At 37.4% G+C, this 19,866-nt stretch overlaps 1 protein-coding gene across 1 annotated transcript in view; it reads left to right on the forward strand.

Moving 5' to 3' along the window:
* Positions 1-19,866, forward strand: part of BCAS3 (BCAS3 microtubule associated cell migration factor) — a 957,541-nt gene that overhangs the window by 31,806 nt on the left and 905,869 nt on the right. Inside the window, exon 6 of the mRNA XM_056814655.1 lies at positions 5,474-5,580. Coding sequence (XP_056670633.1) covers positions 5,474-5,580 — 107 coding nt within the window. The remainder of the gene's footprint in view (positions 1-5,473; positions 5,581-19,866) is intronic.

Below are 19,866 nucleotides of genomic sequence, written 5' to 3' on the forward strand. Positions count from 1 at the left end.
AAGAACTAGGAGAATATTTCCTCCCTTCTCACCTTACTTCCCTCCCTTCTTCTCTTATTCCCTCCCTCCCTTTCTTCCTCCCTCGCTTACAATGAGTGGCCTGATCCCACCTACTTTGTTTATTATTTTGACCTGCTCTGTTTATGACTTGTGCTACTTCGTCACTCCTTAAGTAGACTTGTGATCCCCCAAGAGGTGACTTGATTAGCTATTTAGTCCTACTTCAGCCCAGAATGCTTGGCATGACAAAAATTTTTTCCCCCATTATACTAACATTTGTCAAATGCTTATTATGAGCCAGGTACTGTGCTCAGTACTTAGAATACAAGAAGAGGGAGTTTTTAATTAAATTTTTTTCCCCATATTGTTCATTTCTATAAGAGAATACTCATATAAAACCAAGACAAACCCAAATAAAAAAAGTGAAAAATTATATGCTTTCATTTGCATTCTGAATCCAACAGTTTTCTTTGGAGGCAGAAAGAATTCGTTGTTAGTCCCATAGAATTGTCCTGAATCATCATATTGCCGATAAGAGTATCAAAGTTGATTATTCCACAGTATTGCAGTTACTGTGTACAATGTTCTCTTGGTTTTGCTTATTTTGCTCTGCATCTGTTTATGTAGGTCATTCCAGCTCTTTCTGAACTCATTTTGTTCATCATTCTCTTTTTGTTTTTGTTTTTTTATTTTTTTTAAAATATATTTTATTTGATCATTTCCAAGCATTATTCGTTAAAGACATAGATCATTTTCTTTTCCTCCCCCCACCCCCCATAGCCAACGCGTAAGTCCACTGGGCATTAGATGTTCATCGTTCTCTATAGTACTATAGTATTCCATCACCATCATATACCACAATTTGTTTAGCAATTCCCCAGTTGATGGACATCCCTTAAGTTTTCCATTCTTTGCCACTACATAAAGAGCAGCTATAAATATTTTTGTACAAATAGATCCTTTATCCTTTTTTTTTTCTTTTTGGGATACAGACCTGGAAGTGATATTTCTGGATTAAATGGTTTACATCAAATAATGCATATTTGGGCAATATTTACAATTTGGACAGGGTTCCAAGTTGCCCTCCATAATCATTGGATCAGTTCACAACTCCATCAGCAATGCATTAGTGCATGACAAAAGCTTTTCAAGGTTTTCGGAGTCTTATCTTTCTTTCTCACTTTTTGTTTCCTCTTTTGGCAGATATATAGTCTATACAACCTCTTTATAGAAATAATTTGTGTATTAAAAAGTTCTAAAGATTCTTCCCTAAGACTATTATATCATTGCACTAGATTATATGAAAAATGGCAATGACTAGGAATTTTCATCTTGTTTTTACTTTTTTTAGTAATCTTTTTATTTAAAAAAAATTAATTTAATTTAGAATATTTTTCCATGGTTACATGACTCATGTTCTTTCCCTCCCCTCTCCTGGAGCCAACAAGCAATTCTACTGGCTTTTACATGTATCATTGTTCAAAACCTATTTTCCCATTATTAATATTTGCAGTAGAGTGATCATTTAAAGTTAGCATCCCCATTCATGTCTCCATTGAACCATGTGAATCAGTCATATGTTTTTCTTTTCTGTTTTACTCCCACAGTTGTTTCTTTGGATGTGGATAGTGTTCTTTCTCCCAAGTCCCTCAGAATTGTCTTGGATCATTGCATTGCTGCTAGTAGAGAGGTCCATTACATCCGATTGTGCCAAATTGTATTAATCTCTGTATACAATGTTCTTCTGGTTCTGCTCCTTTCGCTCTGTATCAGTTCATTAAGATCGTTTCAGTTCATATAGAATTCCTCCAGTTCATTATTCCTTTCAGCACAATAGTATTCCATCACCATGAGATTCCAAAATTTGTTCAGACATTCTCTAAAAGATAGATACCCGCTCATTTTCCAAGTTTTGCCACCACAAAGAGCACTGTTATAAATATTTTTGTATAAGTATTGGAAAAAGAAGCTTTTGATTTGTACATTTGGCTATGTTTTCCCCTTTATGATAACATATAATTTATCATTTGTTTATATAGGTATATGATTTGGGGTTTTGGTTTTCAAAGATTACTCTGTTAGAAAAATGAATAATATGAAAATAGGTATCATGTGATAATACATGTCTAACCCTGTGGAGTTGCTTGTCAGCTCTGGGAGTGGGCAGGGAAGATGGGAGGGAGAGAAAATGAATAATGTAACCATGGAAAAATATTTAAAAATAAAAATATATTTCCTTTTATTCAGTTTTTTTTTAAATGGGAATAGGCTTAAAAAGATGATAAGTTCTAATTGGGGTTATTTCTTTGGCTTGCATTATCTTTGTCTATGTTCATATGACATAAAGATATTTGTTGTGGTTGGTATAAAGTTATTATCCATAGTATCATTATAAAGTCAGTAAATTATTTATGTATTAAATTTTTTTAGGACCAAAATTCTCATGTATGATCTTATGGCCTCTTCTAATAGCCTTCTTTTGGATGCTCATCTATATATTAACATACTTCCTAAAACATGGTTCTCAGAATTGAGTGCAGTGTTCTAGATTTGTTATGACCAGGGCAGAGTATAATAGATTCATCCATAAACCATTACTTAAAAAATATTCTCATCCTATTTTGGAGATATGTATCTACTAGTGTATAAATTGAATATCTCTAATAATAAAAAGATTATATTTCATGAGGTTTATTAAGTATTTTTAGAAATCAAGGAATAAAGAGGATACAAAATAAAAACCACGTGCCCATGGCTGGTTAACCATTTTAAAATTTTCCCCACCTTACCACCATCACTGCTGATGCTACATCATGTAAAAAAAAAAAAAGAGGACGTGGGAGGTGTTACCGCCAGTTAAATACCAATAATGTGATCTCTGTGGAAGAGGCATGAAGGAAGAGAGAATTTAATGCATGCAAGACAGAGAGTAAAGGACCTCAGATGTCAATCAAGAAAGAACATTTCAAATAGAGTGTTCCCAGGAAAGTCAGTTGGAGCCTGGTCAGGAGATGAACTGAGAGACTGTCGCCTTGGCTTCTGACCAAGGGGAAGACTGGCTTGGTTTCTGACCATGGGAGAGACTGGTTTCTTTTGTCCTAGGTTGAAGGACCCTTGAAGAGGGGCTTCTGGAGTTAGGCTGAAAAGAAATTAACATTTGTTGGTGGCTTTGTATAATTGGAAGAAGAAAGAAGATTAAACAGTTGTCTTCCATCTCCCTGACTGATTTTGTGTCACAGCCATGACAGGACTGACATTTCAAAAAAAAATCCTTCTAACCCTCCTTATGGACTAGGGACAACCCCATCCCTCTCACCTCATCTTACCTCAGTCCTCCAACCTGTTGTTCCCAATAAATCCCCTTACTTGAGAAAGGAAGAGAAAAGAGTGTTTCCTCATAAATCTCAGAGTCCTCTTAGGGGGGAGGGATGAAGCCAAAGGCTTCAGAAGAGGATGGTGAAGGGATTGAGGGAGGAGGAGGGTAGGAAAAATATTAATCAATTTGCCATCAGTAGTGATCAATAGGCAGTCCCAGAATATCTCCCTCTAGTAGTATCTATCTATCAGAAGTATTTCTATCTCCATTATAACTAGGCACCCTGATGTTTCCCTTAGTATCTCTCCAGTCACAGCCAGAGTATATCCTTTATCACTACTAGAAATAGTCTCCACAGATTATCATTTCTAATACATCTCGCCAAAGTGGAGACGCAGGAGAGATTATAGGGAATTCTGGGAAATACCAAGGACTTCTGGGGAATGAAGTCAAAGGTTCAAAATCTCCATTTATATATTATATATATTTATATTTATATCTCCACCTGAGAGATGAGAAAGACTAGTCTCTCCAGTGGGTCTTGTAAACATACCAGCTGTGAAATTATAATAATTTGAGGATAAGAGGAAAAGAGAACAAAACCAATTATTGCCAGGCGAATTGACAAAAAGCCAGTTAGGGTGCAGTCCCCTTTGGCATAAGAGAATACATACAAAACAAATGCATTAAAACCCCACACAGTTCAAATCACCACATCCCAAAGTTTACTCTGGATCTTCTGGTGTTGTCTGTGCAAGCATCTTAATGTTGTCTTCTCCAAACAGTTCACTTTCTGGATTCGGAGAGGTATTATGTTCCTTAACCTAAAATTACTTGCAAAAGGAATTTAAACTTTGCAATTTAAAATAATAATAATTATACATACCACCCTGAAGAGGGTGATTGAAAAACACAGGGATCACTTAGGGATGCATGGCCAAGTTATGAGGTATATGAATCAATTGGCAGAGAAAAAACATCAAAAAAAAATCCAAATAAAAGAAAATAATTTGTGTATGAACTATAGACTAGTGGTTGCCAAAACTGTAAAAATTAAATTTATATCTAATAATAAAAATATTACATTTTATGATGTTTTATTAAGGATCATTAGAAATCAAGGAAAAGAGAGGATACAAAATAAAAACCACGTGCCCATGGCTGGTTAGTCATTTTCAAATTTTCCCCACCTCACCAATATTACTGCTGATGCTACATCATGCAAAAAAATAAGAGAATGTGGGAGACGTTACTGCCACTTAAATACCAATGAAGTGATTTCTCCAATGTGGAGACACGGGAGAGGTTATAGGGAATTCTGGGTAATACCAAGGACTTCTGGGGAATGAAGTCAAAGGTTCAAAATCTCCATTTATATGGAGCTACCTTTGTGTGTATTATTATTTTTTAAATAATAAAAGTAATAAAAATAAACTTTGAATTATTCTTAATATTTCTTTAAGCAGTTATTTGGAAATTTAAATGATAATAGTGCTCATTCTTTTTGTCCTTTGCCTCCCTGAAATTGTTCCTTGGAGTTGTCATCTATTCCCCCCCCCAAACTGCAATGTCCTTCTTTTACTGTCAAAAAAATTTCACTTATCCTTTCATGCTTAGTTCAGATTTCACTCTTTCCTGACTACCACATCCCAGAATGATTCTTTTGTTCTTTGAACTCTGGTAGCATTTTATTTACTCTGATCCTATTATTTTTCCATTGCATTTAATATACGAAAACTCTTGCCTTCTGTCTTAGAATTGATACTAAGTATCAGTTTCCAAGACTAAAACATAGCAAAGGCTGGGCAATTGGTATTAAGTGACTTGCTCATTGTCACACAGCTAGGATGTATCTGAGGCCACTCTTAAACCCAGAACCTCCTATCTTCAACTCTGGCTCTGTATCCACTGAGCCACCTTGCTACCTCTAGCATTTGGTTTTGCCCCTTTTTTGTGCTTTTTTAGTTCTCTTTTAATTTGACATTTATCAATATATGAAAATTTTATATTTTTTATACTACCTCAGTTTTAGAAGATAATCAGATTTAAAATTTTAGCTTTCTGGTACTATTTTCAAAATTTTAATCTTCCAGTTATATTTTTAAATTGAGCTTTCTTTCCTTTAATTTCCACCTTAATATTTTAATTCTAATATAGATACAACAAGGAATATGGAATTTCATGAAATACATGGCACAGGAAATGAACCACCTTTGCTTGTTATGATTGGGTACAGTGATGGAATGCAGATCTGGAGCATACCTGTGAGTATATGAAGTTTATTTCAGCTTTCTAGGAAGTTTATTTTAGATCTAACCTTGTTCTTGCTGTTTTCAAAATTCCTCGTTTGCTTAATGCATATTAGTGTTCTAGGTACACTGATTGGGTTGGATCTAAAGGAAGCTGGTGGAATTTGTTTAATTTATAGCATATAATAAAGGTTCATGTTAACATTGAACTATCTTAGATTTTTGCAAGTGTAATGGTTAAAATAAAAAAGTTGGACTAAATTTATGAGAAATGTGGTCGCCAAAATTAATTACTCAAATGAGAATGACTTTTTATCGTAGTTTATTTACAAAAGGAGAAAGAGTGAAAGTAAGGAAATGAGAGAGGGAGAGAGAGTAGATAACTACTGCGACCCGACCCGAACCAGGTGGGGCTCCAGAGGCCCCAGTGGTAAATTAAACAAGGGTTCTAGCCACGAGGCCTCCTCCAAGATGAGGGGTCTCTCTTGAGACTAGTACCTCCAGAAAAACTCAGGAAAAGGAGTCAGCCTTTTCATTTACCCACATGGTAGTTCTAAGGGGAAATCCAAGAGTAGTCAGAGGTCCCAAGCCTGAGTTCCTTCAAGGTCAAATTTGAAGGCGAAAAAGCTGGTTACAGGAAGTTACTACTATTTTTATAGACAGTTCTTTACGCCACTTCCTGTGCCTTCCTCCCACTTTTATGTGGACCAATTGCATCTTTGACTTTTCTTTGGACTGCCTAGGGGCCAGTCAGTTGCTTTTGATTTATCACTCACCAGCACATGTGAGTATAGACCTCCCCCTAACCTCCCACTTAAAGATTAAGTGGGGGTGTATACATTCCTGGTGGCTACAATTTAAAAATAGGGAAGATTTAGTCCTATCTTCACTATACTCCTGTGATCCTTTGGAAGACTAGTCTCACCAAGGATCATTTGAGATAATCATATTGTACCCCTAAAAATCTTTTAACTAGAGGTGCATACAATATTACACCTTCTAAGAGGAAACTACAATAATAAAAGATAAAAGGGAAATAGGAGAGAGAGAAAACAAAAAGAAAAGTGATAATAAAAATTTAGTTTATTAGTTTCTCTTCCATAAGTATTGTATTTTTATGAGGTTAAAAGATTATTATAAAATTATTAAAGATTAAGAAATAAAGAAAATACAAAATAAGAAAAGCATGTGCCTAGACCCAGAGCCCATTCATTACCATTTACTCTACATCTTGCCTGCTAGGTAGAGAGCTGCATGTGGTTAGAAGTGGAAGAGGTGAAGTAGGCAGAGAGTCAGTTTAAATACAATTTTTGTTCTCGGCCCAGGTGGGAATTCAGGTGATATTATAGGGAATTCTGGGAATTGCCAAGGACTTCTGGGAATTGAAGTCCAGGGTTCAAATCTCCATTTTTACAAAAATAAACCTTCAGGAATTCAATGTATTCCCTAAAACAGTGTCCACTTGCCTATGGACTTTTTGTCTCCAATGCCTGTGACATTATATAGTCAGTCTCAGTAGAAGGTACTCTCTTTATATGTGAGCAATGAATCCAAGAGACCTTTTCTCCAATTTTTATAGCTGTTGGAGTGGTGAAAAAATGTTTGAAATGGCCCTTCTCAGGAAGGCTGAGTTGCTCCAGTATGTTTGTAGTTCTTTATGTACACCTTGTCTCCTGGGTTCAGGTCATGAAGTGAAAAATCTATTGGTCCTGCTTGTACTGCAGAACCAGATTCATGGAATTCATGCAATTTGTGCTGCAATTTCTGTATATAGGAAGCAATAGAAGTATCTCCCCCTAACAGTGATATGTATGCAGGAAAAAAAAAGGCATAGTCTGTATAGGGGGATGTCCAAATAGTATCTCAATTGGTGAGATGTATAGATCTCCCCTGGGCCTACTTCAGAGATAAAATAAAGCTAGAGGAAGAACTTCAAACCATTTCAAATGCATCTCAGTGCATAATTTGCTCACCATAGTATTAAGCTCTCTATTCATTCTTTCAACTTGGCCTGAGCTCTGGTGATATTTGTACATGGAATTTAGGAGTTATCCCCAAACAGGAATAAATTTAGGACAGGATCGAATCTGTAAAATGAGTTCCTCTGTCTGAATCAATGTGTGCTGGTCGAACAAAGCTAGGAATAGTCTCTTTTAACAGTTCCTTGGTAACAAAAGCTGCTGTTTCTCAGGCAGTAAGAAATCCTTCTGGCCATCTGATCAGTTGATCCACTATGACTAGATAAAATTTATACTGTCCAGAATTTCGCATAGTTATGATGTCTATTTGAAGATGTTGAAAAGTTATGTAAGCTAAAGGATGCACACCAGAAGCTTTGCCATGAAAGGCATGTTGGTTAAACACTTGACTGGTAGGACAGGCTATACACACTTTAGGCACTCTAATTTATATATATATATATATAGGGGCTATCCATACTCTTTTAACAGAGCCTACAAGGCCCTGGGTACCAATGTTACTGTTTTTATGCACAGATTGGCAGATTTGTTGATAAAAACTTCTAGGGAGCAGGGGTTTTTCTTCAGATGACATCTGTACTCCTTTAATCTGTTTTGCTTCCAGTTCTCCACTTCATTTTCACTACGGGAAATTGATGAATCTCATTCATTATTTGTTGTAAAAGTTAAAATTAATTCAGGACCTTCTTTGGCCCCTAGCTTTGCTCTGGTATCTGCCAGGTCATTTCCCCTAGAGACAGGGTCAGCGCCATCTGTATGGACAGAGCAATGAACTATGGCTAGGGCTTTGAATAACTGGAAAGCAGAAATAGCTTCATTAATAATTTTTGTATTAGGTGTAGATTTTCCAGCTGAGGTTAAAAATCCTCTCTGAAGCAATAACATACCCTCTGCATGGCAAATTCCAGTTGCATATTTGGAATCTGTATAAATTGTCTCTGGCATTTATACAGGTACGTTTTAGAGCTTTAAGTTTTATATCTTGAGCACTTATATTTGAGGGTAGTGAAGCTGACAATACATTTGCAAATTCTGTGACTAAAGCAGCTCCAGTGTAATGTATGCCATCCTTCATGAAAGAAGAACCATAAGACTAGATCTAGGTTGTCTAAAGGAGTGTCCAGGAAATTATCTCCAGGCTTTTCAGCCATGGAAACTTGTGTTCCATAACTATGACATTTATCCTGAAATTTTTAAATTAGGCAGAAGGGTGACAGGAACACAATGTTTAAAGTATTTTCATTGCCTAACAAGGTTACATCATATCTCGTGAGACTTTGATCTGAAAATGCCTGTATTCTATGCCTTATCAACATTGTTTCTACTTTATGTGGACTCATAATTGTTAATGGACATACTAATACTAGATCAGTAGTTTTTGTTGCTAACAAAGCTGTGGTAGCTATACCTCTAAAGCATGGTGGTGCTCCTGAAGCTACTCGGTCAAACTGGGCCAAATAATAAGTAACTGTATGCTGAACCGGTATCAAAATTTGGGTTAAAATACCTGAAGCCACCCTTCTCTACTCATGTACATACAAAGTAAATGTTTTTACAGGATAGCCTGTTTTAGATTTTTCAGAGCTGACAGGTGTTCTGGCTCTAATCTAAGTGGTTCAGAAACTGAATTTTTTGTTAGTGCTCTAAGGGTCTTAGTAGTTTCCCCCTAACAAAGGATCCATTTTCTATAAAACCCTGTTGCTCTTAAGATTGCTCTCAACAGTATCTTAGTAGTGGGAGTTCTCAATTTTTGAATATTTTCAATGAGTTTAGGAGAAATAGAACGGTTAACAGCAGTTAAAATAAACCCTAAATATTTCACTTTGGTGAGACACCACTGAACCTCTGCCTTCATGACCTTGTGGCCTCTTTTATGTAGTTCTAAAAGAAGATGTTTGCTATCTTCTTGGCATGATTTGGCATTTTGTGAGGCCAAGAGCAAATCATCCACATACTTAATTATCTTACTGTTTTAAAATTTTATATTATCTGTGTCTTGGCTCAAAATTTGTGCAAACAGGTTAGGGCTTTCCACATACCTCTGTGGCAAACAACACCAGGTCCCTTGGGAACCTTTCTGGTAAAAGCAAATATATTCCTTTAATCCTTATGAATAGGAATAAAAAAAAAAAAAAGCTGAGCACAAGTGCCACAGGTAAGGTCCAGCCTCACTTGTAACTCCAGGGTTTCCCGACAAGTGGTAAATGATCAATCAAGAAAATAATAAATGGAAGACAGCTGTGTCTTTACGGTCATGGGAATGCTGATAGCTCCTCCGCCATCTCCAGGCTTGATGTTTATTTTCATACTCATTTTCTTGGCACACAGATACATTACTTAACACACATGTCTAAATGGAGATAATTGGAAAAGTGATACATTAACTTTTAACAAATCACTCGATTAACATTCTATATTCTTGTCTTGTGATTTCAGATTCTTGACAGCATAAAGATTTCACTTAAGATAAATTATTTTTTCACAGGTGGCTTAATTTTCTCATTCACCCTGTGAGAAGTTTTAAGCTTACAAAAAATCAAGGAAAATTACTTATTTCTTTTAACAAAAATAAATAATAAAAAGTTCTTAAAAGACAATTGAACAATCATATCATTGAGGTTGAAAGGTACTGGGAACATAATTTAGATTTGATATTAGACTGATCATTTTTCAGGGTTTACTAGGGAGTTTCTGAGTTACTGGTTTGTGAAATCAAGTCACTGAGGGATATTGAAGCTTAGTGTACCTGTATTGTACCTGTACTTATTATATGGGCCTTTATGATTGATTCGTGTGCTGGCTTCATGAGAATAGGTTTCTGTGAGTGGGAAAGTTCTGGGCTTGGCTTATAGCTGCGGTTTTACTGGGGATTATGTGTCTAAGTAAAAGTTAACCCATTATAGTCTTTTGCTGTTGGATTTGAGGGTCTGATCTTTTGGTGATATTTTGGGGAATTAGGGTACAGGTATTTTGCTCTTGCATTATTCCTTTTGAGACTAGGGTAAATAGTAATCATGTCAATTCCATAGGTAAGGGATATTAACGAGAGAGGTTATACAAGGGGGACTGAGTGGGCAGTCACATCTTGCCAATAGCCACTCTGTGGCCTCCTAGCTACCACACGTGACTCTGTCAAGTTGTTGTGGCCTGATGGCTCCCAGCACACAAGTCCACTACAGTTACGTAGGTAGCTGTATTGGGAATAGAGGAAATTATTGTGTTTGGGTTTAGAACCACAGGATGTCTTTTTATGATGTGATTATTTACAACTCTTAAATCTTGGACAAATCAACATACAACTTTTCCATCTGGGCCTAATTTCGGCCTTTTAACAGGTAAAATAGGTGTATTATGATTTAAATGGAATTATTATTCCTTGCTCAATTAATGAATTTATTACTGGGATAATTCCCTCAATTGCCTCTTTTTATAGGAGGTATTGAGGAATGGAGGGAACTGGTCCCCTTTTTGTCTTTATCTGAATCCGAACAACTGATTTAAGAAGTTCTACTGGCCCAAAGAGTCTCAGGTATATCAGCTGGTATTTCAAAGATGGGAGACTATTTCACTTCCTGTCTCTGTGAGAGAAGTACAGGTAGCAAATTTAAAGATTTCTCAGGTAATTCTAATGACATAGAGCCATCATGAGCACAAGTTATTGTGGCCTTATATTTACATAATAAATTCCTTCCCAGCAGATTTGTAGGGGATTCAGGCATTAAAAGAAAAGAATGTTCTTTAGTTAAGGGTACACGCATGCCATGCGAGGAGAAAGTTTTGGGCATTTTTAAGGCGTTCCTTATATACCTACTACATTTAGAGATCCAATGGAGTTAGATTTTGTATCTTGTTTACCCAACAGGACTGATCTAGATGTTTCACTATCTAAGAGGCAATCATACTTCGAGTTTCCCACTTTTAGGGTAATGTGGGGTTCATTACTCTGTGTGCGGGAATGTAGAGGGATAATTGGCATTAAAATATCAGGGTCTGGAAAATCAAAGGTTTACTTCTTGATTCTAAGGTCCTTACCCCACCCCAGTGCACTTTCATAAAGATGCTTGGATATTCTTCTGGGATCCCCAATGGTGTGGGAGATTTTCACCCTGGTACTACTGTGGACGAGTTCCACTTTTTATATATTGTTGTTGGGTATTTTTTTGTGTATTATCATTTGTCTCATTTTGAGCACTGTTATTATTCTGATTGTCATTATGATTCTGATAGTTATTATTTCTAAAGTCATTATTATTCCTTTTCCCCTAGAGTCACTTCCTGCAGACCATCATTACATGGCCTTTTTTTCCACAGTAACAACACATTAACAATTGATTTGTGGATTCCTGCAATAAGGCTAGGGTCACTCCCTGATTTTCTAGTTTTTCTTTTAAAATTTTATTTTCTTTACCTAAGGCCTCTATTGCTTCATTGTTCACATAGTTTTGTCCATGGCCCTTAACAACATAGACTGTTACCCTCTTCAAAGACTGTTGCCCTCTTCAATTCCTCAAGATCCATAGAGTCCCAATTCAGGCAGCTAGTCTAAAAGTAGTCTTTGACCACTGTGCTGCAATTCTCAATGAATTATCTATGTATTTGTCCAATATCTCTGGGCATGTCCAGGTCTATATATCTGTTCCCCAGCTCAATAAGTTTGTCCATAAACTTGGTTGGATTTTTATACCTTTTTTGTTTTGTCCTTTCCAATTCTGATCATGTATAAGGCCAATTAGAGCAAGCTTTCGTGGTTATTAATAATGCTTCTCTGTCCTGGCATAGTTTTGTGTAATCTGCTTTAATATTGGGGATTCATTTGGGGTCTTGAGTTGGCCAATGAGTTTCTCTCCTAAATTGCTCTTGATTAGCATGAGAGATAATTTTCTTTTTCTCTCTGTTTGTCAAAAAAAATTTCTAATAAATTTTCAATGTCCAGCAAGCCCGGGTCAAATGTTTTGAAAATATTCTACAATTTTTTTTTAATGATTACAATTAGTTCTTCTTTAAAAGGTGTCTTGTTTGAATCTATTTAGATCTTTGTGGAGGGGGGGTGAAGGGTGTCTGGTGTTTGAAGACACCACATCTCCATTTTTATTGAAGATGGGCACTTCCTTTAGGGGGAATAAGATGTTAACTGTGTTATTTTGTGTTCCTTCCTCTAGGCTCCATGTTTGGTTTTCACTGGGGTTGGTAAGGGATGGGGGAGGAGTGTGTAAGCTGAGGGTGTGGGGTTGTGTGTAGTGTTAGATTTAAAAATAGTTGGAGACATAAACTGTGACATTTAAAAGATTGGATGCCATAAACTGTAAGAGTTAAAATGGCGGAAGATATAAATTGTAATAGATATAAGAGTGGGTGAGTAAATTGTGACCGCAGAAAATATGTTTCACTACAGTGTCTTGGTTTTAAATCAAATATAAGGTGGTCGCCAGGGAAATATTCCCAATTATGACTATACCCAAGTCAACTGGGTTTTATAGAGAATTTAATTAATAATACAATGAGGAATTAAAGAAAAGAGAGAAAGAGAGAAAAAGGAAATAAGTATGAAGGGCCTTAAGCCAACATGGCCTAGACCTGAGTCTTAAGAGAGAGAGATCAGTCAGTCAGTCTTTTATCACTCACCACAAGGTCTGTCTAAGCAAGGATTCTAGTGACAGAGTTTCCTCAGAGAGAGTTCCAGCCAGAGTCCTCCTCAAAGAGCCTTCCAGCCAGAGACTGTTTCAAAGGGCCTCTCTAAAGAGCCTCCAGAGGGACAGAGTCCCCTCAAATGAACTCCAGCGAGACCTCCTTAGAGATTGTCCTCCAAGAGCTTCCCTTCTCCAGAGCCTCTCTCAAGAGATTTTCCAAAAGGATTGACTTTCAAGAGATTCTGCTTTTTCTTATATAGGGGTTTTTCTCCTATGTCACCTCCCCTACGTCCTTACATCTACCAATCATAGTAGACGTTTTCCAAAGGACAACCCATTCTAAAAACACTGCTGGGTCGACTAATCCCTTTAGTACGTTTGTATCAGAAAAAACACTGGAGAAATTCCAAGATTTACAGTAGTGAGGGTCAAAACTATGAGAGGAAGGAGAAGGAGGGGTAATGAATTGGGCAGGGGGAAGGGGCTGGGGCAAAAGATGAAGGACAGGAGGCAGCAGGGGCTGGGGAAGGGACAAGTTGGGTAGGAAGAAAGGGGCTGGGGCAGAGAAGAAAGGATAGGAGGAAGCAGGGGGATGAGTAGGTTGGGTAGGGTGGAAAGGAGCTGGAGTAGAGGAGGGAGCATAGAGGTTAGGGGCAGAGGAAAAGAATGGGTTTGGCAGGTGGGAAAGGGTCTGGGGCAGAGGAGTAAGTATAGGAGGTAGCAGAGGTGGGGGGATGTGTTGGTGGGGGGGGGAAGGAGCTGAGGGAAAGTAGGAAGGATAGGAGGCAGCAGGGGATGGGGAGAGAAATTAGCTAGGCAGGGGAAATAAGGCTGGGTCAGAGGAAGGAGGATAGGAGACATCAAGGGATTGGGGAGTGGTAGGTTGGGCAGGAGAAGGGAGTAGGTTGAGTAGGAGGAGAATTTTATAGGGCAGGGTGGGACAGAGACTGAATTGACTTTGATATTGAGGAAGTATGGAGAGAGAAATTTCTCTTAATCTAGGGTTTTTTTTTTAAGTTCTTTTCAATGCTTTTCATAAAAGCTTTGGTCTCTCCCCAATTCTCCATATTTTCCAGTCTTCTGTAAAGATCAGTTGAGTTATTCTCAAGCTGAGCTTTTAGTTGATTGATTAGATGAGTGGTAGGAGGTTGGGTTGGACATGAAATGCATCTTACAGTACAATAAATGCATCATATAGGATGAGACCGAGATGAATCTCTTATGTGTATCTCTAGATAGGGCATTTGTCAAGTTTCTCTTAAAGAGAGACAGATTAAATACCATATATTGTGTTGTTATAAGTATCCCCAGGAACAGCGTTAAATAGATCCATTGTGAAATGTTCTCTTTGATTATGAGCTATTTTAAAAAGAATAGAAATTATGTTTGTCCAAATTGTGTTATGCTGTTGATAAATCATCTGTTTAATTGCCCTAACCACATTTTAAAATTTAATTATTAAACTGCATGTAATTTTGTTTTTTGGCAGTAGATGGAGCTATTGGTTAGGATTTTCTCTTGGCTAGGGGTTAGGGTCAGGGTGTGGTCTTTTTTAGACCTTAATCCAAGTAACTTTCTGGGTAGAGGGCAGGTGGATAAACAAAGTCTTTAGCCTGAGACTGAGGTTAGAGAAAAAGCTAGGAACATGAGCTGACCTCTTTGAGCAAAATGCTGCTTTTCTGAGTTGGCCTATGGCATAAAGGTTTTTTTTTTCTTTTATAGATTGCCTTTTCCTCTTAATTGGGCTCTGAAAGCCTCTCAGAATAAAAAAAGGACTAGTTTTTTTTTTTTTAAAACCCTTACCTTCTGTCTTGGAGTCAATATTGTGTATTGGCTCCAAGGCAGAAGATGGTATGGGCTGGGCAATTGGGGTTAAGTGACTTGCCCAGGGTCACACAGCTAGGAAGTGCCTAAGGCTAGATTTGAACCTAGAACCTCCCATCTCTAGGCCTGAATTTCAATCCACTGAGCAACCCAGCTGCCCCCTGTTTTTGTTTGTTTGTTTGTTTTACTTTAACACTGCTTATCTTAGCTGATCTCACCAGCTTTCACTTCTCACTTAAGTTAATATTAGAGACACCTGGGGATGGGAAAAAGGGAAAGTAGACTTCCAGGAACAAAACAAGGTATAATAATCACTCTCTTTAATAACAAACCGCTGAGATGGGCCCACTAAATTTCTCCCTTACTTGGAGGTTATTTGGCTGCTAGTTAAAGGAGTTTTGTATGGGGTAGAGTAGCTTTCCCTTGAGGGGTTGGAAGCATTTTCCACAGGTGAGGTCTCAGGGCCCTGCCTCTAAGATAAACAACAACAACTGTGTTTTATTTATTTTAAGGGTAAAAGAGAGAAAAAATATGTTTCAACTTTCTGGCAGTTGTGAACTGTAGAACCAGTTACAAAGAGGTGACTTGAGGTTTTTTACAGAATGAAGGAAAAGCCAAGAAAAATTGTGAGAGATTGAGGGTACTCATCACAATCTTTGTGGATTGCCAGAATGTAAGGGTTAAAATAAAATGGTTGGACTAAATTTATGAGAAATGTGGTCACTCAAATTAATTACTCAAATCAGAATGACTTTTTATGGTAGCTTATTTACAAAAGGAGAAAGATTGAAAGTAAGGGAATAAGAGAGAGAGTAGATAATCACTCCAGCTTGGCCCAAACCAGGAAGGGCTTCAGAGGCCCCAGCAAAGGAGGCCCAGATGTAAGTTAAACAAGGGTTCTAGCCATGAGTCCTCCTCCAAGATGAGGGGCCTCTCTTGAGGCTAGAACCTCCAGAAAAAGTCAGGAAAAGGAGTCAGTGTTTTTACTCACCCATGTGGTGGTTCTAAGGAAAAATCCAAGAAGAGTCTGAGGGCCCAAGCCAGAGCTCCTTCAAGGTCAAGTTCAAAGGCTTTTGAAACAGCTGATTATAGGTAGTTACCACCAGTTTTAAAGATAGTTCTTTGTATCACTTCCTGTGCCTTCCTTCTACTTTCTTGTGGACCAATTGCAGTTTTAGCTTTATTTTGGACTGCCCAGGGGGCAGTCATTCATTTTTGATTTGTCATGTTAGTCCCTTTCCCCCTTAAGGATTAAGTGGTGTGTATAAATTCCTGATGGTTAAAATCTAAAAATAGCTAGGGGAGAGTTAATCCCATCTTCACACAAGATGCATAGTGTGGGGAATGAATGACATAATGGTTTTGTGTGTATGTAGTGTAACAATTAAATTTAGACTTTGACTCAATATGAGAGTTATAAAAGTGGTAGTCAATGATAAAATATTAGCCCCTAAGTCAAAATGACTGTTGAAGCTTTTATTTACAACTAGGTAGAGATAGTGAAAGTGGGGAATATAGGAATGATACAAAGCCTGGTCTAGCCCTAAGTGCTGCTTCAGTGAAGTCTGGCTCAGCCCCCAGCAGAGACTTCCCCAACCTCGATCTCCATGTGGATTTCCTGATGTTGTCTTCAGCCAGGGTTCGACCAATGCAGAATGACTGCAGGGAAAATCATGTCTCTTGTCTCACCGAGATAGAATCCAAGGGAAGAGTCTCTCCAAGGAAGCAGCCTTTCCAAAACCAAGGAAGTAAAGAGCCCAAACCATGTTGGTCTCTTCTTTTATACCCCTTTTTCCCCCCACTTCATTTCCTGTCTCTTCCCCTCTTCACAGGAACCAATTACTATCTTTCAATTTGCCTAGCACTGCAGTGCTTGTGGCCTTTGGGGGTGTGAACTAGTAAGTGACTTGTGAGTTCTCTTACCAAATAGTTAGCTAGCTACTAAGTAGGGGCACTTTAAGTTCTTGATTTGATTAACTAAAAATAGACAAAGGGAGAGTTAATTCTATCTTCACAGTATGTTAAAGTAGGCTTCATTCTTTAAAGATTTTTTTTTACCCTGTAAAGTAGGACTACCATTGGCAGAGTATTTTATGTATTGTGGCGGCAGAGTATTTTATGTATTGTGGCTGGTGTGTGTATGTGTGTATGTGTGTGTGTGTGTGTGTGAATCAAGTCATAACTAGTCCCAAAAGAACTTTAGAGAAGATTAGTCATTTATAAATAAGGCATACTATTTATTGTATGGACAGGAAACATTGTAAGTTAAGGAGAGGGATACTTCTCTTATTGCCATTCCTATAAGAATTGATCTCATCTTAGTTTTATTATTGTGCTTAGAGTAGTGTAAATTTAAATTCTTTTTCCCTATGCCAAAATTTAAGAAAAAACACCTAGACTCTTTATTAATTGTTGAATTGACCTCAAGCAGAGAGCAACTCCATTTTGGATGCAGTTTATAATTCAAGGTCTGTGGGGCAATATGTGTAGGCATAATTGCCATTTAGATTATATTAGGGTGAGACTTTGGCAGTGCTTTTGAGAATTTTGCACTATATCACCATGGAAGCTGATGCAAGTTAATTAGGAAATTCTTGAGCACAAGATTTGTCTGAAAGAACATATTATATATTTATTTAAATTCCCTCTGTTTTCCTTCTGTAATTTTTCCTTCAGAATTTAGAACTTGCTAATGGGCAGACTATATTTTCCTTTATCTCTCTCTCTTTTTTAAACCCTTACCTTCCGTCTTGGAGTCAATACTGTGTATTGGCTCCAAGGCAGAAGAGTGGTAAGGGCTAGGCAATGGGGGTCAAGTGACTTGCCCAGGGTCACACAGCTGGGAAGTGTCTGGGGCCAGATTTGAACCTAGGACCTCCTATCTCTAGGTCTGGCTCTCAATCCCCTGAGATACCCACCTGCCTCCTTTCCTTTATCTCCTAAAAAATCTTTAAGTTTTAATTTAATTTGAATGAGAAAGTATTTGTTAATGCTTCCTTATGTGCAAAGCAATATGCTAAGAATTGGATAAAAACAGAAAAGCAAAGACAGTTCCTTCTCCTTGAGCTCACATTCTAATGGGAAAAAACATAAAAAGTTTCAGCTGCATATTAGATGGAAGGGACCCATGATCCTTAGAGTTCTGGTGTCAAACACATGGTAATTCATTTTTCTTTAATGTTGTTTTCACTTATAAAATCATATCTATTTCTGATATTAAACCATTTGACAGTAGTAAGAACCTTTCTTTTCTAGGACTTCAGTATCTGTGATTCCTGAAGAAGGAGGGGAAAGTTTTGCTCTTGTATAAGTAGTTACCATATTACATCTCCATAGGTGTTACTTTCCTGGATGCTAGCTGTAGAGACTGAGAAAGAAGCAGGACTGGTGGTCTGGGCAGCACTGTCATTTTAGGACTTTGGGGCCTCTTAATAAGCCCATCAGTGTTAATTAGTATTTGGTGTTGCTGATGGTAAAAATGGTAGATTCTTTGTTCAAAGGGATTGTAAGGCTGATGGTCTGGGAAACTCTTGGGTTTAGGGTCCTAGGCTCCATTAGGGTATGAGGGGAGGATAAATAAATGTGACCAATAGCATATCATAAATTCTTGTTTTAATTTAATGCCAACATATTCTAGATAGTTATTGGAGTGAAGTTGGAGTTTCTTTAGATTTCTAAAGTGGTGTCATATAGATAAAAGAATTTTGCTCTTGCATTACTAACTTAGAATTTTTTTCTTTTTTTTGGCATGTTCATTTCCTATTATGTTGTAGGTTGGATGTTTGAACAGTCTAGCAAATGATTATGTGTGCAAGGTACTGTGGTGAAGGTTGTGGCATACAAAGAAAGGCAAAGCCATATTCATTATAGCTCAAAATATCTCTCTCTCTATGTGCCTTAGGTGGTGTTCAGGCACATAATGGGAAGAACACTGAATAGAAGGTTAGGAAATCTTTATTCTTGTCTTGACCTTGACATATACTTGTCTGCTTGAGTATAATTATTTAATCTTTGTGATTCCGTTTCCTCCTGTGTAAAATGGGGATAATGCTTACCTTAGCGGCTTTACTTCCTTTTGTGGTTGTGGTGATCCTATGATATAATGTACAGGTAACGACTTTGAAAAAAGGTGTAGTGAACTCTCTAAATCCACAGTGTGGTATCCTCATTATTGGTCATTATCCCTCTGAAGTTGTGTAAATTGAAATAAGAAAGGTTGACACTTCTTCAATGAGGAAGCAATGGGTTGTCTTTCTGATCAATCCCAGTAGTAGAAGGTTTCTTTAACACTGAATCTGTTTATGGTTTCTTGAGCACACATATTTTGCTTTTTTTATTCTTTGTGCAATTAGGTCTGAAAGACCAAGTGTCAGGTTTTGGTTTCTCAGAAGGCCTTGTGACTTGTTGATTTGGGTGTTGACTGGTTTGGGCACATTCCACCTGTCCTTCTCAGCCTATCTTGGCTACTTACTTATTTCTAGTTATAATTATAGTTGTCATTTGTATTTCATTAAAATTCTTTTTGAGAAGGCTCTAATTATCTTAAGGGGCATGCCTTTCTTTCTTTTTTTTTTTAAGATGCCCTAGATATAGTTTTGAGGAGCCTGTGCAGGACCTTTTACATGAATTTTCTCTACTTTAATTTTCAGTCATAACCTTATGTTATGAGCAGTCCTGTTCTAAGATTTAATTAAGTGAGCAGTATCATAGTATAGTAGATAGAAAGGTCACTTTGGAGTTTAGAAGTCAACAAGTATTTACTACTTGCTTAGGCTGTGTGCCTGAAAATGTGCTACATGCTGGGGATACAAAGGAATACTTGAGATGCTTTATTAAAAGCCTATGATACATCCTGGTCATTGGACCCCAGG

The sequence above is a fragment of the Monodelphis domestica genome, chromosome 2 (assembly GCF_027887165.1).
Source record: "Monodelphis domestica isolate mMonDom1 chromosome 2, mMonDom1.pri, whole genome shotgun sequence".
NCBI lineage: Eukaryota > Metazoa > Chordata > Mammalia > Didelphimorphia > Didelphidae > Monodelphis > Monodelphis domestica.